We start from the raw sequence: 16,444 nt of genomic DNA, 5'->3' as shown, positions 1-16,444 counted from the left end.
CCTGTAGCAGTCTAAGCCAATTTTTAACACTGTTTAGAAAACAGAATGAACATGGTACAACTTCCTAACTGTTAGAAAAAGTTGCATGTGTAATAGTAAGGGACAGCAGAACTATTCATTTGCTTAAGCATGTGTTCACACAGTTAAGCAAGTCTGAACTGCAGTCTGAGGGGAGATCATTTAAAAAAAGAAAATGAAATGTTGGCGATCATTCGAAACAATAAAATTTCAGCATTGGCTATACAGCTTATATTAAAATAGATGAAACCAAATGATTGAATAAAAGTGCATTATTTCAGTCTTACTGGTGTTGTAAACGTGATTGCTCTGTTTTTAATCTGGTCTAGAAAAAACAGAAGCCTGAATTCACTCTTGTTCAGGAAAGTTTTGAATCTGTGCACAAAGTGTAAACCCCTGCTAAATTCCTATTAAAGGAAAGTACCTTATGCACAAATTGACTTAATAAATATGAATACATGATGAAGTGCTCTGCTGAATTAGAACCACCAACACAAGCAGAAAAAGCATTGCTTTTTATATGTTTAAAATGGTAAAGTAACCTGAACAACTGAAAATTATCGCTTTAAGAGGTAAATTCAAGTAATCATTTACAATATAAAGAATTAAGAATGTTTAGTAAAACAGTTAAAGTATTAAGAAATGAGAGTCAAGTCTTACAGTCCATACTTACGCAAACTTCAGGTCCTGCTGAGTTCATTATGAATAAGCATGTCAAAATCTGTCTGCAAGTTATATTTTCCTCTAGCAGGAAAACCTCATTAGAAATTGAGAGAACTTTCTTCATGCAGTCAATAGTTTTGAAAAGAGAGTTGCAGATTTATTTTTATGAATAAATATGCCAATATGGAATTAGATTTTTTTTTTTAAATGAAATTATATTAAAGATTCTGTGAAAAGGTTCTAGAGAATGTGGGCCTGCTGCTGAATGGGATCAGGGACATGGTCACAAAGACCAAGGAGAAGGCTAAGGTGATGAATGCTTTTCTTGCCTCAGTCTTTGCCGAGACCGGCCTTGGTAAGTCCCAGGTCCTTGAAACCAGTGGGAAGGCCCGGGGGAAGGCAGACTTACCCTTGGTGGAGAGGGAGCAGGTTAGGGAATATTTAAACAAACTGGATGTATGAAGGTTCATGGGCCGTGATGGGATGCAGCCACAAGTGCTGAGGTAGCTGGCTGGTGTCATTGCAAGGACACTGTCAATAATTTTTGAAAAGTCATGGTGACTGGGGGAGCTTCCTGAGGACTGGAAGAAAGCAAACATCACCCCTGTCTTCAAGAAGGGCAGGAAAGAGGATCTGAAGAACTAAAGGCCTGCCAGCCTCATATTGATCATATTCCTATTGATAAATATTATAAATAAATACATAAATATGATAAATATGGAAGGTGATGGAGCAAATAAATGTGGAAACCATTTCCAAATGTAGAAGGCCAAGATGGTGACTAGGAGTACTCAGCACGGATTTACGAAGGGGAAGTCATCTGACCAACCTGATAATGTTCTATGATGAGTAGAAGGCTTCGTGGATGTTCTTTATCTTACGTAAAGCCTTTGACACTGTCTTCCACAACATCCTCATTGACAAACTGATGAAGTTAAGAACTAGTTAAGTGGACTGGAAGGTGGATTGAAAACTAAGCAAGTTCACAGGTGATGTGAAACTGGGAGGAGTGGTTGATAGACCAGATGGGGATGCTGCCGTTTAGAAGGACCTGGACAGGCTGGAGAAACGGGCTGACAGGAACCTCATGAGGTTCAACAAAGGGAAATGTCAAGTCCTCCACCTGGGGAGGAATAAATGCAGACACCCGCACATGCTTGGGGCCTACCGGCTGGAAAGCAGCTTTTCAGAGAAGGTCATGGGAGTCCTGGTGGACAAGATGCTGTGAACATGAATGTGAGCCAGCAATGTGCCCTTGTAACAAAGACAAACATCATCTTGGGCTGCATTAGGCAGAGCATTGCCAGCAGGTCAAGGGAGGTGATCCTTCCTCTCTATTCAGCACTGGTGAGACACATCTGGAATGCTGGGTCCAGTTCTGGGCTCCCCAGTACAAGACGACATGGACATACCGGAGTGAGCCCAGTAAAGGACCATGAAGATGCTGAAGGGAGTGGAGAGGCTGAGGGAGCTGGGACTGTTCAGCCTGGAGATGGAAAAGACTCGGGGGGCGGGGGGGGGGGGGGGGGGGGGGGGGTATGATGTATGTATGAATACCTGACAGGAGGGTGCAAAGGAGAAGAACCAGATTCTCTCTAGTGGTATCCAGTGACAAGGATGAGCGGAAATGGACACGAATTGAAATACAAGAAATTCCATTTAAGCATAAGGGAAAAAAAAATCCAAAACCTTTTTTCTTTTGTACAGTGAGGGTTGTGGAACATTGGAGCAGATTTCCCACGGAACTTGTGGAGTTGCCATCTATGGAGATATTCAGAATCTGACTGGACATGGCCCTGGGCAACCTGCTCTAGTGGACCTGAGCAAGGGGCTTGGACCTGATGATCTCAAGCAGTGCCTGCCAACCTCCACCCTTCTGTGGTTCTGTGATCTCTTAGCTCTTTAGAGAGTTGACCCTCAATTGCACGCATTTGTTTTTTGTTGTTTGGTTTGGTTTTGGTGGGTTTTTTTCCCAATGCTCTTTCAATTTGGGAGCATCTGGAGACATACTGATCACTTCACAAAAAAGGTAGTGGGTTGGTTGCAGGTCTGAAGCAACTTTTTATTTGGTATTTTTTTATATATTTCATGGGTGTTAAAATTAGCACATTTCACTTTTTTTCTGCAGTCTGGTTCCATTCTTGCATGTGTGTTTAGTCATACAGAGTGCTAAAAGAGTCTGTATAGATAATTCTGTATTAAATAATACAGAATTTAAAATGGATAACTAATTTAAAATCAATAACGTATATGGTAATAGAGCAAAGGTATAACACCCTCTAACCCTGTCTTTCAGTCGTGGCCTGTATATGAAGAAGTATACAATAAAATGCTTGAGCTTGCAGCGTTTTTAGACCTGCCTCGTTTTCCAGATATAACAGACAGCTGCTTTCTTCATCCAGACATGTTGTGCATGAAGTACTTGATGGAAGCTAATTTACCTGGTAAATATTTTCCCAAACCCGAGCTGATAAAATTTTTCTTTGGTTTATTAAACTCTAGCAAAAAAACCTTGAATTACTACTTTAAAAGTGCCTCCTTTCCCTTCTAATTTATACCCATTTAAACTTGAACCAAAAGATAATTTCTGTAGAAAGTACCTTCATCAAACATTTAGAGGGTGTATTATAGTCCCAGATATGCAGGAGCACTCTGGTGCTGGCTCTCTAAGGCTGTGGAGTGGATACTTCATTTCAAATCTTACAGTATCCATGTGAACTAAGAGGCACTAGTTGAAGTAACTTGATTTATTAACTTTAGCTAAATGATTCGTGAAGTTGGGACCTCATTGCTTAGCACTGGATTGTCATATATAATAGTGAATGTATATTCTATAATTTTGCACATTGGCATTAATTTTAGTATTAACAAGCGATGCTGTGTGACAAATCAGCTGCTGTCTCACTTGATTTCCGATTTAGTTTTGAAATCGTATATTGCATAAATATTGAATATTTTTGTTTATCCTAAAATCAAGTCTTGAATATTGAATTGCCAAAGACAGACCAGTAAGTCCTAGTATGTGAAGTGTATGTTGGGCTACCATGCTTCCTGTCAAATACCACTGCCACTGAAGATGAGTTATACAGACAAATAGCCTGTAAACTAATATTATATTTTTTCCTCAAAGCATTCCAACAATTAATAGTTTGGGGGGTTTTATTGTCTTATTTTGCAGTTAGTTATGTTGAATAAAGCTGCTTGGCTTTTCTGTGTACTCACAGTTGAACGAAGAGGAGACAAACAACAGATTTAGGGCTAAAATTCCAGAGTAGAAATTCTGATTTTGTAGTTTTATACCAGTGTTGCGCTAGAGCCTATAGAGGATCACATTATGTTTCAGATTATGAAGTATCAATTGAATCAAAGAAGCAGCTAGAAATTTGGCATTTTCAGATTTATTACAGAGAAATACAGAGCTAAGTACTCTTTGAAAAATACTGTAAAAGAAGAATATATAGTCCTTTACTTTTTCCTTGCAACTAAACTTTTTATAATGTAGAAGCATTTTTTTTACAATTTGAAAAAGGACTACTACTGTTGTCTAACAACTCCTAAAAAATAAGTTAAGCAATGAATTGGCAGTGCCTCTTCGGACATTAAATAATAATGAAAGGGGCTAAGTACTCTTTGAAAAATACTGTAAAAGAAGAATATATAGTCCTTTACTTTTTCCTTGCAACTAAACTTTTTATAATGTAGAAGCATTTTTTTTACAATTTGAAAAAGGACTACTACTGTTGTCTAACAACTCCTAAAAAATAAGTTAAGCAATGAATTGGCAGTGCCTCTTCGGACATTAAATAATAATGAAAGGGCCGTTTTAAATATCTGAAATAAAAGAAAATATACTGACATTATTATAAGAAAATTTGGTTTCCAGATTTTGTTTAACTTTTACTGTTATGTACGAGAGGATTAAAAATTAGTTCCTACTGAACTCTTTGTAAGCAGCAAGAGAGTATAAAGTATAGCTGGATTAAGGTTGTACTTAGTCATACATTGCTAACCTTTGTGGAATCTGATGGTGATGTAATCAACTCCTGTATTTCTTGCTGAACAGGAAAGGTGAGAAATTTGGGGGATTTGTATCTGTGAAAAATAAGCATAGGGTAATAGGAGACTGTATAGATATCATACGGCCGCTTTTGGAGCTGTAGTTGTATCTTTTTGACTTAACCTGGCTTTACAGTGTAATGCCAGTTTTAACCTAGGCTGGGATTGTCTGTACCTCAGCCGGGTTTTGTCGGGGTAGCAGCGAGCGTTGCACTGCCATGCTGGGCTGCTGTTCATGCCCAGCTAACTTCTTTAAAACTAGCCCCTGTTCCTCTTTGCACTACTGAATCCGTCCTTGCATGGGTGTTTAGTCAGCATGCAGGAAAAAAGTTTGTGACCAGTTTTTTGCTTTTGGGTTTTTTTTGAAACTATATTCAGGTAGATTTAAGATAGGCTTTCCCACAACAATGTTCAGGATGATCTAACAACATAATTCGAGTAACATCAAAACACTATTAAAAATGGTTTTTTGTTGTTTTTTTTCCTCCATGTGAATATATAATAAGTTACGACTGTTTTCCATGTAAGCACAGTGAAGGTTGCCTAGTATTTTTAAAAATACCCCAAAATACTTTTCAGCCTGAAAAAAATTGCTGTCTAATGGTCCTAAAAGACATAAGCATTGCTTTCCTCAAATGACCAACATATTTGCACTGTAAAAGTACTTCTAGCTTGTCTCAAAATACTCATTTTATATTTTTATTTACATTAATCAGATGAATTGCATAATTGGACTTGTCGAGTGGTGAAAAAGATCTGTATTGGAGAAGCGGATTTCCTGACTCTTGTGCCTGGAAATAAGTCAACAAGAAACGTGAAATACGATGTTCTTGCTGCAGCAGTTATTGTAGTTGTGCTCAAATTATTGTTTTTATTAGATGATCACTATGAATGGTAAGTGTACAGGCAAATCTGTAGCAAAGCCCAAATTTCAAATAGTGCAAATGATTGTCTTGGATCATTTTTTCTTTAGTAATATTAAAGTTATAGTATTTGAATTTCGATTAAGTTCAGTAGCATAAAACATACACTGAAGGCATTTTAGACATTAAATATTACTACTTTTTAAAAATCATCAGTTTGAATCTGAAACTTGGAATAAAATTAGGGTGTTATTTTTGTCGGTTGTATCTGAACTTTATGTGAAAAGTGCAGTATTTGGATCTACAAAATAGCCTGTTTTTTATTTTTTTCCAGGTTACTTTCAGACTTTGCTGAAGAAAGCAATAAAAATAACAAAGAAGGTACATAAATATTCTAGTAGAAACAGTCTCATGATTTTGTAAATGAAATAACTTTGTAATCAGGCTTAGAAAGTCTTGTCTTATTGATCATTAAAATGTGTTTTTGTCATTTATTCTTTTAGGGCAAATCTTTATTCAAAGAAAACAGTAGATCTTGTTCACGTAAAATCATCTGTTTACCTGCATAATTCTTATTGTACTGGATAGGGGAATTTGGTACATATTTTGCTAGGTACCTTTCTGCTTCTTCTTGTGCATGTTTGCCTCTTGTTTTAGAATTTTATGCATGGCAGGTGAAGATGAATGGATACGCAGTAAAGAGGGGAGCGTACTTTGATCATAAATAGCAGATACTTAGTAGGGGCATCAAACCACGTTTATGATAAAATCCAAACTTGTTTAGTCTTGTTAAATAAAATGTCTTAGTGTGTAACATATTTCAGATGTAATCTATTTTCTTAGTCCAAATAATCCTGAGAGAGTGTGGAAAAGCTAGCAGCAATTAAGATAGAGAAGATAATGGTGTGAACGTGGTTCTTTGAGGGCAGAAAGACCAAATCACAGATTAGAAATCTTCAGGAAGATATTCCATGGCCTGATCCAGATCACAGTTGAAGATAAACCACTGTAACACATCTTTGATCTTATCTTTTAAGCCTTCCATCCAGTTTTGGGTCCATTTTGACCCTTCTGTTACTTTTTTAAAATTTAAGTCAGTAATAAAATCGGTGTTAGCCATGCGTGAGCACAATTACTGCTGTATCTAGAGATAGTCATCACTGTTAACTAAAACCGGTAATTCTCATTTTTCAAGTGGAAACACAAACTTATTTTGGATTTTTTTTTTTTCTTTTTCATTTCCCTTGAAAACTTGAAGTATGTAATAGTGACAAGAGTAGAAGTTGTGCAACTGCTTACAAGCTGAAGCTCAAAGCCATTAATGTCTTAATGGGGTTTCTCCCTTATTAACCAGTCTCATTGCCCTTGGGAATTAACAGCTCGTTCTTTGCCCACTTTTTTTACTTTAAAATCTGCTGGTGCAAAATGATCTATATGCTGTGTTATCTTGTCCCTATCCTTACAATGTTGGGGTGACGGTGAGCAGCTGCACAGAGGAGCTGATGTGAGAATTTCTGTTAGAGCACTGATTACTGCCAGAGCTCAAAACTGCCTCTGGCATTTTCCCAAAGTTAGCGTGCTGAAATGAATAATGGTTAATATTGAGTTTTAAAGATCAATTTATGTTGACTTCATTCTCAATTTAACTATCCTTTCTCTAATCTTTTTTTTTTTTATTAAAAAAATAGTATTTCAGCACCTACAGTTTTTCAAGACAGACTGGAAGCTGTACAGCAGAAAGCTGTAGTTACCTAGTGTGTTTGTGTGTGTATGTTCTATGAACTGCACACATACACAATACTGTTTATGTTAAAATAAAACATGTGACTGAGATGTATATATGTATGTGTGTGTATCACAGAGCTATGTATTTTCCAGTCAGCTCAGCTATATGAACATCAGAGTAGGAGTACTGGCCAGGTAAATGGTTATTACAGTGTAGTATCAAGTCTCTGGCAATGGTTTTGCTTGTAACAGATGCTTAATAATTCACAGGAAGTTTAATAAAAATTTCTTCCCGCCCCGACTGTCTTCCCAGCAGTTTGGGAGTACTTACTTAAACTTCTGGGTTTAAGGAGTTCATAAAAGAAGTTGTATCCACACCTTCGAATTTTAAGAACTACTGAAGGGTCTTTCTTCCCTTCATTTGTCTGTTGCTTTTTGAGTCCATCTGTGTTTCTAGCATCTAAGACATCCTGTGTCAGGATAACTTGAATAGCAAAAATGCAGATAATGCAAAACGTATACAAGCTTGATTTTAAGAACAGTATATTCACCTTCAAAACAGTTTAAACAGCTAGCTGGCAAAGCTAAGCATGATGTAAGCATTGCATGCAGTGCAGCTGGGGTGATGGGGAAATGCAAAGCCTGGTTAATTCACAATGCAGATAATCCACCCACGGATAATGACAGTTGATTATATTTTAAATATATAAATCTACACCATAGTTCTGTTTGGAATTCTTATACTTACTGTACCCAGTTGATCTACTTCAGTCCTGTGCCTCTTCGGAGCATCGATGATAAATGGGCTGCTAGAATGCCGTATGCCTTAATTTTTTTGCATGTGCTGGTAAATATTTGTTCACGTATCAGTGAGTGAAGTTCCTGTGCTCAAAAACATGGGAGGCTGATACGAAGTGAAAACAATCATCTAGTCCATCCTTCCTGCCCTGTAACATTTCATGGATAGTAGGATAGGCAGTGGGGAGTTGATGAAACTATTTGAAATCTTACATCTGAGCTTGGGTTTAGATCTTACTTGTTTAAACCTAAGCTTGGTGTATAGTTTCATTAATCCCTTGAAGTCAACTTTCAGACAGATGAAGGCCACTTCACACTGTGGAGATCTAGTTCATTTGGTAGAGAGGGGGTAGTTTCTAGGCTTAACTTTCAGAAAGGAGGGAAAAGCGTTGAATTGTGCTAAATCTATGAAAACTATTCTAAGCTAAGGAGCTTCTTTGCACTTATGCTGTTCTTTCACTGCATTTCTGTATTTCTCTTTTCTTACAGAATTGTTAGATCAAGTATGTCTTCTTAAAGCACATAGAATTCAGGATAGGTTTGCACACAGGTGGAAGATGCAGGGTCGAACTGTGTGGAGACCACCTTCTGTGTATTACATGTTTCTTTGACTTCTTCCCAACCTAAAATGTGAATGTTTTATTCAGGTCGTCCGTATTTTGAGTTCAAAAAGTGGTACAAGGTTATAAAATGTTCCTTGGATGTGGAGCAAAAGAAATTGGATGAAGAAAGAGCCAAGTAAGAGGTGTTCAAGTACTTTATCTTTTTTAAGGTAGACAGTTCTACGTGAAATCCTGACCCCCACAGAAATTAAAAAGATTAGGAATTTGCTTGACATTTCCATCCAGCAAGCTTGGGTGAATAGAGCGATTAAATCCCTATCTTAATTTTCTGTTTACACTCATAATGTTTATCCAGCATATTAATTAAATGCTCACTTTCTGTGACAAGTAGCTTATAGAACTGAACAATTAACTGATTACAGTAAATCTAGGCTTACATGCCTCAGTTTGCGTACTCTGAAAAAAGGCTTCCTAGATGTGTTGGCGGGGCAGTGGCTTTTAATAGCACTAACCATTAGATTATTTTGATTTTATTTTAATAGCTCTAGCAGTATTTGTAAGAAATTACTACTCTCTTACTTTTTTGCTCCAGCTTTCTTTTTCCTAACAATTCTTATGTACTGGTAGGTATCTGTGGAGATGTGAAAAGCCACTGTTTTATTCAGCCAAGAAGAAATCGAAAGTTCTTAAGAGAAGACGTGAGTAAACTCTGCCTCTTCCCAGCAACGCAGAAGTCTGCTCCAACTTTTCCCATCCTAGAAAATCTGCAGCCCTGATTGTGATAACATTTACATCTTAAAATACTTTCTCTCTTCCATCTCTGGGTACAATTAATGTAGTACTATTTTACAACCTGTGGCTGGAATTCTTCAAACAGACATTTTCCTCATGCTTAACTGAAATTGTCTTTGCCAGTCTTCCTAATGACCTACTGAACCTCATCTCCGAATGAGTACTTGGTCCTCATCTTCACTGGTTGGTCAGCTGCCTTTACATAACTGTGATCTTCGTGAATTGTTGTTGGTCTTCCATACTTTCCTGTCCCTTTTCTCCTTTACTTTCTCATATCCTTTGATATGGATATCCCAGTATGTCCTTTGGTAGACCTTGCACGTCCCTCTTCTCTCCCACTCTTTCTGGCGGTCTTCTATAGAAAGTGAGGAAGGCTTGTCTGAACGTGACTTTACTTGAATAGCTAGATATATGTGGTCAGAATGCAGGTACATCTACTTTATTTTACTAGCTCTAGAAGTACTTATAAGAAATTACTGTGTTTTACGTTGACATAAAAGCAAACAAACAAAACAACAAAACCCCCACTTATCTGTGGAATTATGGAAAACCAGAATTTTATTCAACCAAATTAGATCTGAAGTTCTTCATTCTACATTTAATAGTGTCTAGTAAGCAGCAGATATTTGGAGACACATGTTAAGCGTGCAAGTGATATTTTTCCCTTTATGTACTCTTCCAGTGTCTGGAAGTGACTGGTTCAGGAACTTCTAAACAAGTTGTATAATCCTATTTGGTTTGAGTAACTCATCTTGGATTTCTCTTTCAAGAATGCAACTGGGGTTTTTTGAATGTTCTTACTCTTCAAAATTCGGTAGGGTTGATCAGTCAAGTCATGTTCCGTAGAAAAATACGTTTAGGTTTATTTATTTCAAGCTGATCATTTGCTCAGATGTCCTTTAGTTCCTGCGTTTATAAGAAAAAGTGAATAATGATTCATTGTTCATAATTTCTGTGGCACTCTAGATTCCTCTTCTGGCTCTGCTTCTCTTCGCGCTAGAAGACAACCACTTAGATTATGGAGCTTTACCGCTGGCTGTTGCAAGCAGGAGTATCACATAATGCCATTGCAACTGGGCAAGATTAATCTTAAAACAAATTTAAAATAGTAGCGACAAAGAATACCTATGCAAAGAATGCTCTAGAACACTTGCATGCCCATACAGGTTTTCAGAAACCTTCCTCAGCCTTTGTTTTTGATGGTAGATTTTAGTGTCCTCTTGAAATGAATTAGTTTATTCAGATACAGGTCATAAAAAGAAGTTGAAGTTCCAACAACAGTGGTTTTTAACCTGTTTTTTATCCTAGGAAAACAAGGCTTAGGCGGTCATATTGTGTGTGTTGATTTATCATCATACCTTCTTTCCCTTCTCAGCCTCAGTAACTTATGAAAGTTAGTCGTTTTTTCACTAGCAGTGGGGAAAGGCAGAGTGGGGGGTTTTTTGTTGTTTTTTTCCCAGTTGAAATTTGCACTATGAAAAATTTAACCTTAAATCCATATGTGTATGAAACCAGACTTCCTTAATTCTGGTACACAGGAAACTACTCAAAAAATCTTAGCCCGTCTAAGTGATAGCATACGACCAGGTAAATATAGCGAAAGGCATCCTGGCATGTCTTCTATGAGAATAAAAATACCAGCAGTATCAAATGGATTTTACTATTTTTACTTGTAGAATCCTTTTGGAGTACCCCAGTATTAATATTATTAGGTATGAAAGACATGGCATTTTAAATTGTCTTTCAAAATCTTTTCCCTAAAACATGTTAGAGAGTTGAATTTTAAATGGAATGGGGGAGAGAACACACGGAACTTCAAGGTTTCTCAGTATTCCAAACAGAGGTTTAAAGAAAAAAGAAGTTAAAAAAAAAAAGGCACAAATAATACCCTGTTTTCTTCCTGTATTAACCACCTCTAAACAGTATTCTAATACTTAATGATTTTGCCTTGGTTTTTTGTTTCTATTTGTACAGAAATGGTTGTGAACTTACAAAATCAGTTTGGCAAGCTGTCTGGTTCAGTGCAACCTGCTGAAAAGCCAAAACCTTCAAGTTTTCAGTTAAGTTGGTCTGAAGAAAACACAGATGGGAGTTGTTTTCATGGGCATAGCCTGAAGGGAATTTTGCAAGAAAAATGTGGTTTACTTACAGCCATGAATCCTGCCTATTGGCTGTGTACAGTTAAACTATGTACTGAGAAGTAAGTATTCAAATTTTTGTTAAATACATTTTGGAAAGTTCTCCTGAAACTGTGCCATATATATATATATATATTTTTTTTTATTTTTTTTTTTTTTTTACAAATGACAACTATGGGGTGTGTACACAGCTATGTATTCACCTGTAGTTAAAATAATTTGTAGAAAGAGGCGTATGCAGAATGGTTAGTCTTGGATTGGGAGTAGACAAATTGTAATATGAAGAGTGATCAATGTGAGCTTTTGAGAAGAGGTGATGAGACAAAATCAACAACTAGAGTCACATGGCAGGAGTAGCAGCTAGATACAAATATTCACTTCACTTTCTTCTTCATAGTATTTTAGAAAAAAATCGCACCACAGCTTTCCAGAGAATGGGAAAACGGTTCCATTTCTCCCCTGCCCCCAAAAAAGCATAGGAAGTTAATTTTTTAAATCACTGTCCTCCTTTTGTGGTGGCCTTAATCAAAATTAAAGGTAAAATTAGCAGTTGGAGTTCAATAAGCAGGCAATTAATGCCTCCAGAAAATATTTTTTTAAAAAGTAATTACGAGGGAAAAGGACTCTATCACTATTTCGTCTAAGTATATCAGCAATCAACAGTTGTATTTTTTGCAAGCAGATAAGTAAAAGAAGAAATTTATTTTACTGGAAAAGTAAGAGAAGAAATATGGGAAAAGAAAACATTTTGTGCTATTAAGGAAGTTTAGTGTCTGTCTTCACTAGAGAACTGTTCCCAAATCCTGACTTTCACAAGTAAAAGAGAATTTTTTTTTTTCAATTAAAAGTATATCAAAACAGTCACGCTATTTGTTAGTAAAATTATTTTCTTTAAAGGACCTAAGTAGCAAGGAGAATGATAGGCCAGCTAATCCAGCCTGGTACAAAGATATAGAGATATTTCAGTTATCTGCCTGGTTTGTGTCGAACTTCCCACTCTTCCTTTAATATCTTCTCCTCTTGCGTCAAATTCTGCAAAAACTGGTGAGTTTTCTATTTGGTAAGTGCTGGCAGAGGACTGTGGCCAGAGACACAGAGCAAAAGCCCTCTGAGGGAGCGCAGGAGTTTGGCAGCATTTACTCCAAGGAATTGAAAATATCTAAAATAGTGTTTCTCACAAACTCCCTTGGTGGTGTAGATAAGGCTTCTGGATCATAAACCAGATTTTGGTTCTGCCATTGGTTGAATCATGAAATCCTAATCCAGAAAATGAGCGTACCGGTGGATATCAGTGAGATGAACTTCAAATTCTCCCAAATTTCTCGTGTGTGCAATTGGAGGGTGTTTTTTAGAAAAGAGGTCGGGGTACATTAATGTGAAATGAGATTTCATTAGCGCATTGAATAACATCTTAAATCTTTATCTGGTATATACTTCTAAATGTCATGCTTAAGAGAGCAACAGCCCCTACAAAAGCTTAGTGATACGTTCCTGATTTTTAAAACATTAAATATTCCCCTTGGAAATAACTGGCCTTTACATGTATGCAGTCTTTTCTGTCTTTCAGTGGATTTATTTGCTTATCTTTATTTTCCTTTTCACATTACCTTTCACATATCCACCATGACAGAAATGGGTTGGAATAATGTAAACACAGTGTTATATTACAAGAGCTTTGGTTGTATGGATTCATTCTTTTGTATGAATAAGAAGCTTTTTTTTCTGAAGGGAGGAGAGGTAATAATCCTTTTACCACAAATTTGCGTAAATCATATGTACACACTGAATGAGTTGGATATTTTGGTGTATGTTTGTGTGAATAATCTTTCATGCAAAGTCTGTTTTTAAGCCTACATTTTCATGTGTAATATATTAAAATGTTAATGGCAAACTGTCATAGCCTTCATGAAACAAGATTTGAATTTAAATTCTTACCAGTTAAATTTCCCATTATATCATTTGCAATGCAAGTAGTTAATTATACATCTGACACTTACTTAACTTTGGAAAACATCATCTACTCCCTCAGATACAAGGTTTTATCTTGTGCAAGTGTGTGTATGTGTAATAGAACTAAAACCAAAAATTCTCTTTCTCTAAAAATCAGCATGGTCTAACTGGGACTACTGAAATGCTTTAGTCCTAGGACTAAGGTATGATTTCACTGTGGGCAAAGCTGAGATCGATCAAATGGTTGGTAAAATGCTTTTACATTTTCTTTTATTTTAAAACTTTCAGTTTTAAACTGGATTCTAAATTGATGTGGTATAGAAGTCTTTAGGTGATATATGATGAGGTATTATAATGCATAAAAAATGTTGAGAAAAATGGATTTCACTTATTACATCTAAATTTAAAATCACTTCGGATTTTTTTAGCTCTTCAGAGATGCTCTTAGGGTAAATAGCACAGAATGGGGCAAAAATGTGTGTGCATTTAGGTACTCTTGTGAAAAGTGTAACTCCAGTTAATCAAATAGGTGCTTTACAGTATTGATGTAATTATGCATTTGCCTCAGAATATACAATATCACTCCCCTGCCCCCCCCCAATGAAAACTGAGATTTGACACCTAAGTTGCTATAAGAGCTGTAATTGCTGAATCTCAGGGTTAGGACTAAGACGTAGCAAAATGCCTTAATTCATATTAGCCCAAAAATGCAGATTTGGTTCAAGCAACAACATTTCTCAATGAAGCTCGAATTTAGCAAACGCGTTGGGTTGTGGGGTCAGCTAATTCATTCTGACACTGCTGAAATGTCTGATTTAATTTAGTTTTTTAAGAAGTCGCTGGCAGCTTTCAGGGAGTGTGAGGTAGGGCAGAGGATGGGATGTACGGTGCAAGAGACCTAGTTTCAGATTTCCAATCTGCCAGGCTTTGGGAGGCTTTAAACAAAGTCTGCTCCCCGAAGTGCAGCTTGTGTGGCACTCCAGGATGGTTCCATCTGTTCCTCCAGTTTGAGGTAAAATGTAAATGTTTGTTGGGCCAGAGGGAGAGAGCAAATTATTATTACTAGACTCTATAGTCTAGTAATTAGCACACTTGCCCATAAATTGGGACAGACAGGTTCCAGTCCTTGTTCTGGTGAATATTTAAGACCGCTGCTCTGAATCAGACAGAGGGGAAATTTTAAATTCTGCTTCTCCACATTCCGGGGCAATACCTAGTAAGCTAGAAGATGCATAGGGCTTACATCGTGAATAGCACCTAAATCCCTGTATCAATGTGAAAGATTTTTTTAAAAAATTGAAACACCTGGATTTTATACTATTTTAAACTTACCACTTTTAATAAAAACAAATTTGGGGCTAACCCAGAACAGGGTGTTTTTCCAACCTAAATTGCTGAACTTAATGTTTACGGAGCTCTCTCTGCAGTCTGTCCTCTGTGTCATCTTTTGTTCAGTCTGACACTTGTTACCAGCAAGTCCAGTCTGCTATTTTCATTATATACTTCATCAATAAAATCACCTCATCATTTTCATTAACATTTTCACTGTAAAAGCTACAAAATAATTAAGCAGAAGGCTGCTACATACAATGATTCCATTGACTTGAACTTAGCTTTTTTTTTTTCCTTGTTTCTAGACAGGTAATTTATATTTAGCCCACAAAAGCAATGGACAAGAAATGGATGGGTTATAATCCCATGGCATAGTGTCAGGAAGAGGAGAGGGCACCCTATGGAGAGTGTGGGCAAAGAATAAAGAGCCTGGGGTGTCTGCATTGCATAGTCTTACAAATTTTAAAAATCGGTTAAGGTAGCCATTTTCACACTCTGCAACACTTGCTAAAAGCTGGCAGAACGAACACTGGTTCAATTTAGTCCTGAAAGGGAAAGAATGTATTCTTTGCCTGGTTGAGTATGATCCTGATTCATAGTGCAAGAAGCTATACAGGGTTTTCCTTCTTACCATGTCTGCACCATCTCTGAACATGTCTTGGTCCGGTCCTCTACTTCAAGGTTTTGCAGGAGTGGATCCCTTCACAGAATCGACATTGTAGACCAGAATTGTGATTTATGGTGTTAATAAAATGTATAGTTTAATTACAATTAAATATATAAATGCTAGCTAAATACTAACTAAATACACTTATAATAATCCTAACTAAATACACTTATAATTTAGGGCTTCTTTTTTTTTTTCCCCCCTTTCTTTTCAGATTGTGTGGTCATCTGGCTCATTACAGAGAAGTGGACTTTCCCCAGAGTTACCATTTTGTACTAAGGTTATTCTCCTTTCTTCTGAGGATACAGCCCTCTTATATCCATGACGAGGTGTGTGTGATAGAACACAAACTTTTTAATAAAAAACTCTGTAAAAAGTCAAAATACAACACAGGCCTAAGGAAGTAAAAAGGCCTAAAAATAACAGTATTAAACCCATGTAAATTAGTTGGTTGGATCCCTTACCATTGTATTGCATCTAAACTTATACTGATCCTTTTGCCTGCATGGAAATTTTTTGTTAAGATAGTAGTGCCGAGATCTACTACTGTACTTTAGCTGTAGTGTCATTTTATCTATAATTTAAGTCACTGGTTTCCAGCTGGGAAGGTTACCAAGGACACTGTTTATCACAATTTATTTCCTCACTTTGCATCAGAGCCAACAGGAAGCTATGAAATTACCATTTTTTTGGCATAATCGTACATACTGTGAGTGTACTGGACAGCACGTTAACGTCTAATTACATTGTGAGATTTTTGCAATTAAAATATTATCTATTTTTTTACCTAGTGTTTTAGGACAGCAAATATATTTCTAGAAAGTAATGTTTACTTTGTTTTGAAATAGTGTGTTAACAAATAAAAGGACAGTTGGTTGA

At 36.6% G+C, this 16,444-nt stretch overlaps 1 protein-coding gene across 1 annotated transcript in view; it reads left to right on the top strand.

The window, feature by feature from the left end:
• The window catches only part of TAF1B (TATA-box binding protein associated factor, RNA polymerase I subunit B), a 53,076-nt gene extending 36,632 nt beyond the window's left edge, over nucleotides 1-16,444 (top strand). The window contains exons 10-16 of the mRNA XM_019471080.1: nucleotides 2,978-3,125; nucleotides 5,454-5,631; nucleotides 5,935-5,981; nucleotides 8,771-8,861; nucleotides 9,314-9,384; nucleotides 11,453-11,678; nucleotides 15,780-16,444. Of these exons, the coding sequence (XP_019326625.1) occupies nucleotides 2,978-3,125; nucleotides 5,454-5,631; nucleotides 5,935-5,981; nucleotides 8,771-8,861; nucleotides 9,314-9,384; nucleotides 11,453-11,678; nucleotides 15,780-15,972 (954 nt within the window). The 3' untranslated portion in view covers nucleotides 15,973-16,444. The remainder of the gene's footprint in view (nucleotides 1-2,977; nucleotides 3,126-5,453; nucleotides 5,632-5,934; nucleotides 5,982-8,770; nucleotides 8,862-9,313; nucleotides 9,385-11,452; nucleotides 11,679-15,779) is intronic.

This window comes from Aptenodytes forsteri, unplaced genomic scaffold, assembly GCF_000699145.1.
Source record: "Aptenodytes forsteri isolate BGI_AS27 unplaced genomic scaffold, ASM69914v1 Scaffold94, whole genome shotgun sequence".
Taxonomy (NCBI): Eukaryota; Metazoa; Chordata; class Aves; order Sphenisciformes; family Spheniscidae; genus Aptenodytes; species Aptenodytes forsteri.
Note: the sequence above shows the minus strand (reverse complement) of the source record. Positions and strands in the feature narration are given on the sequence as shown.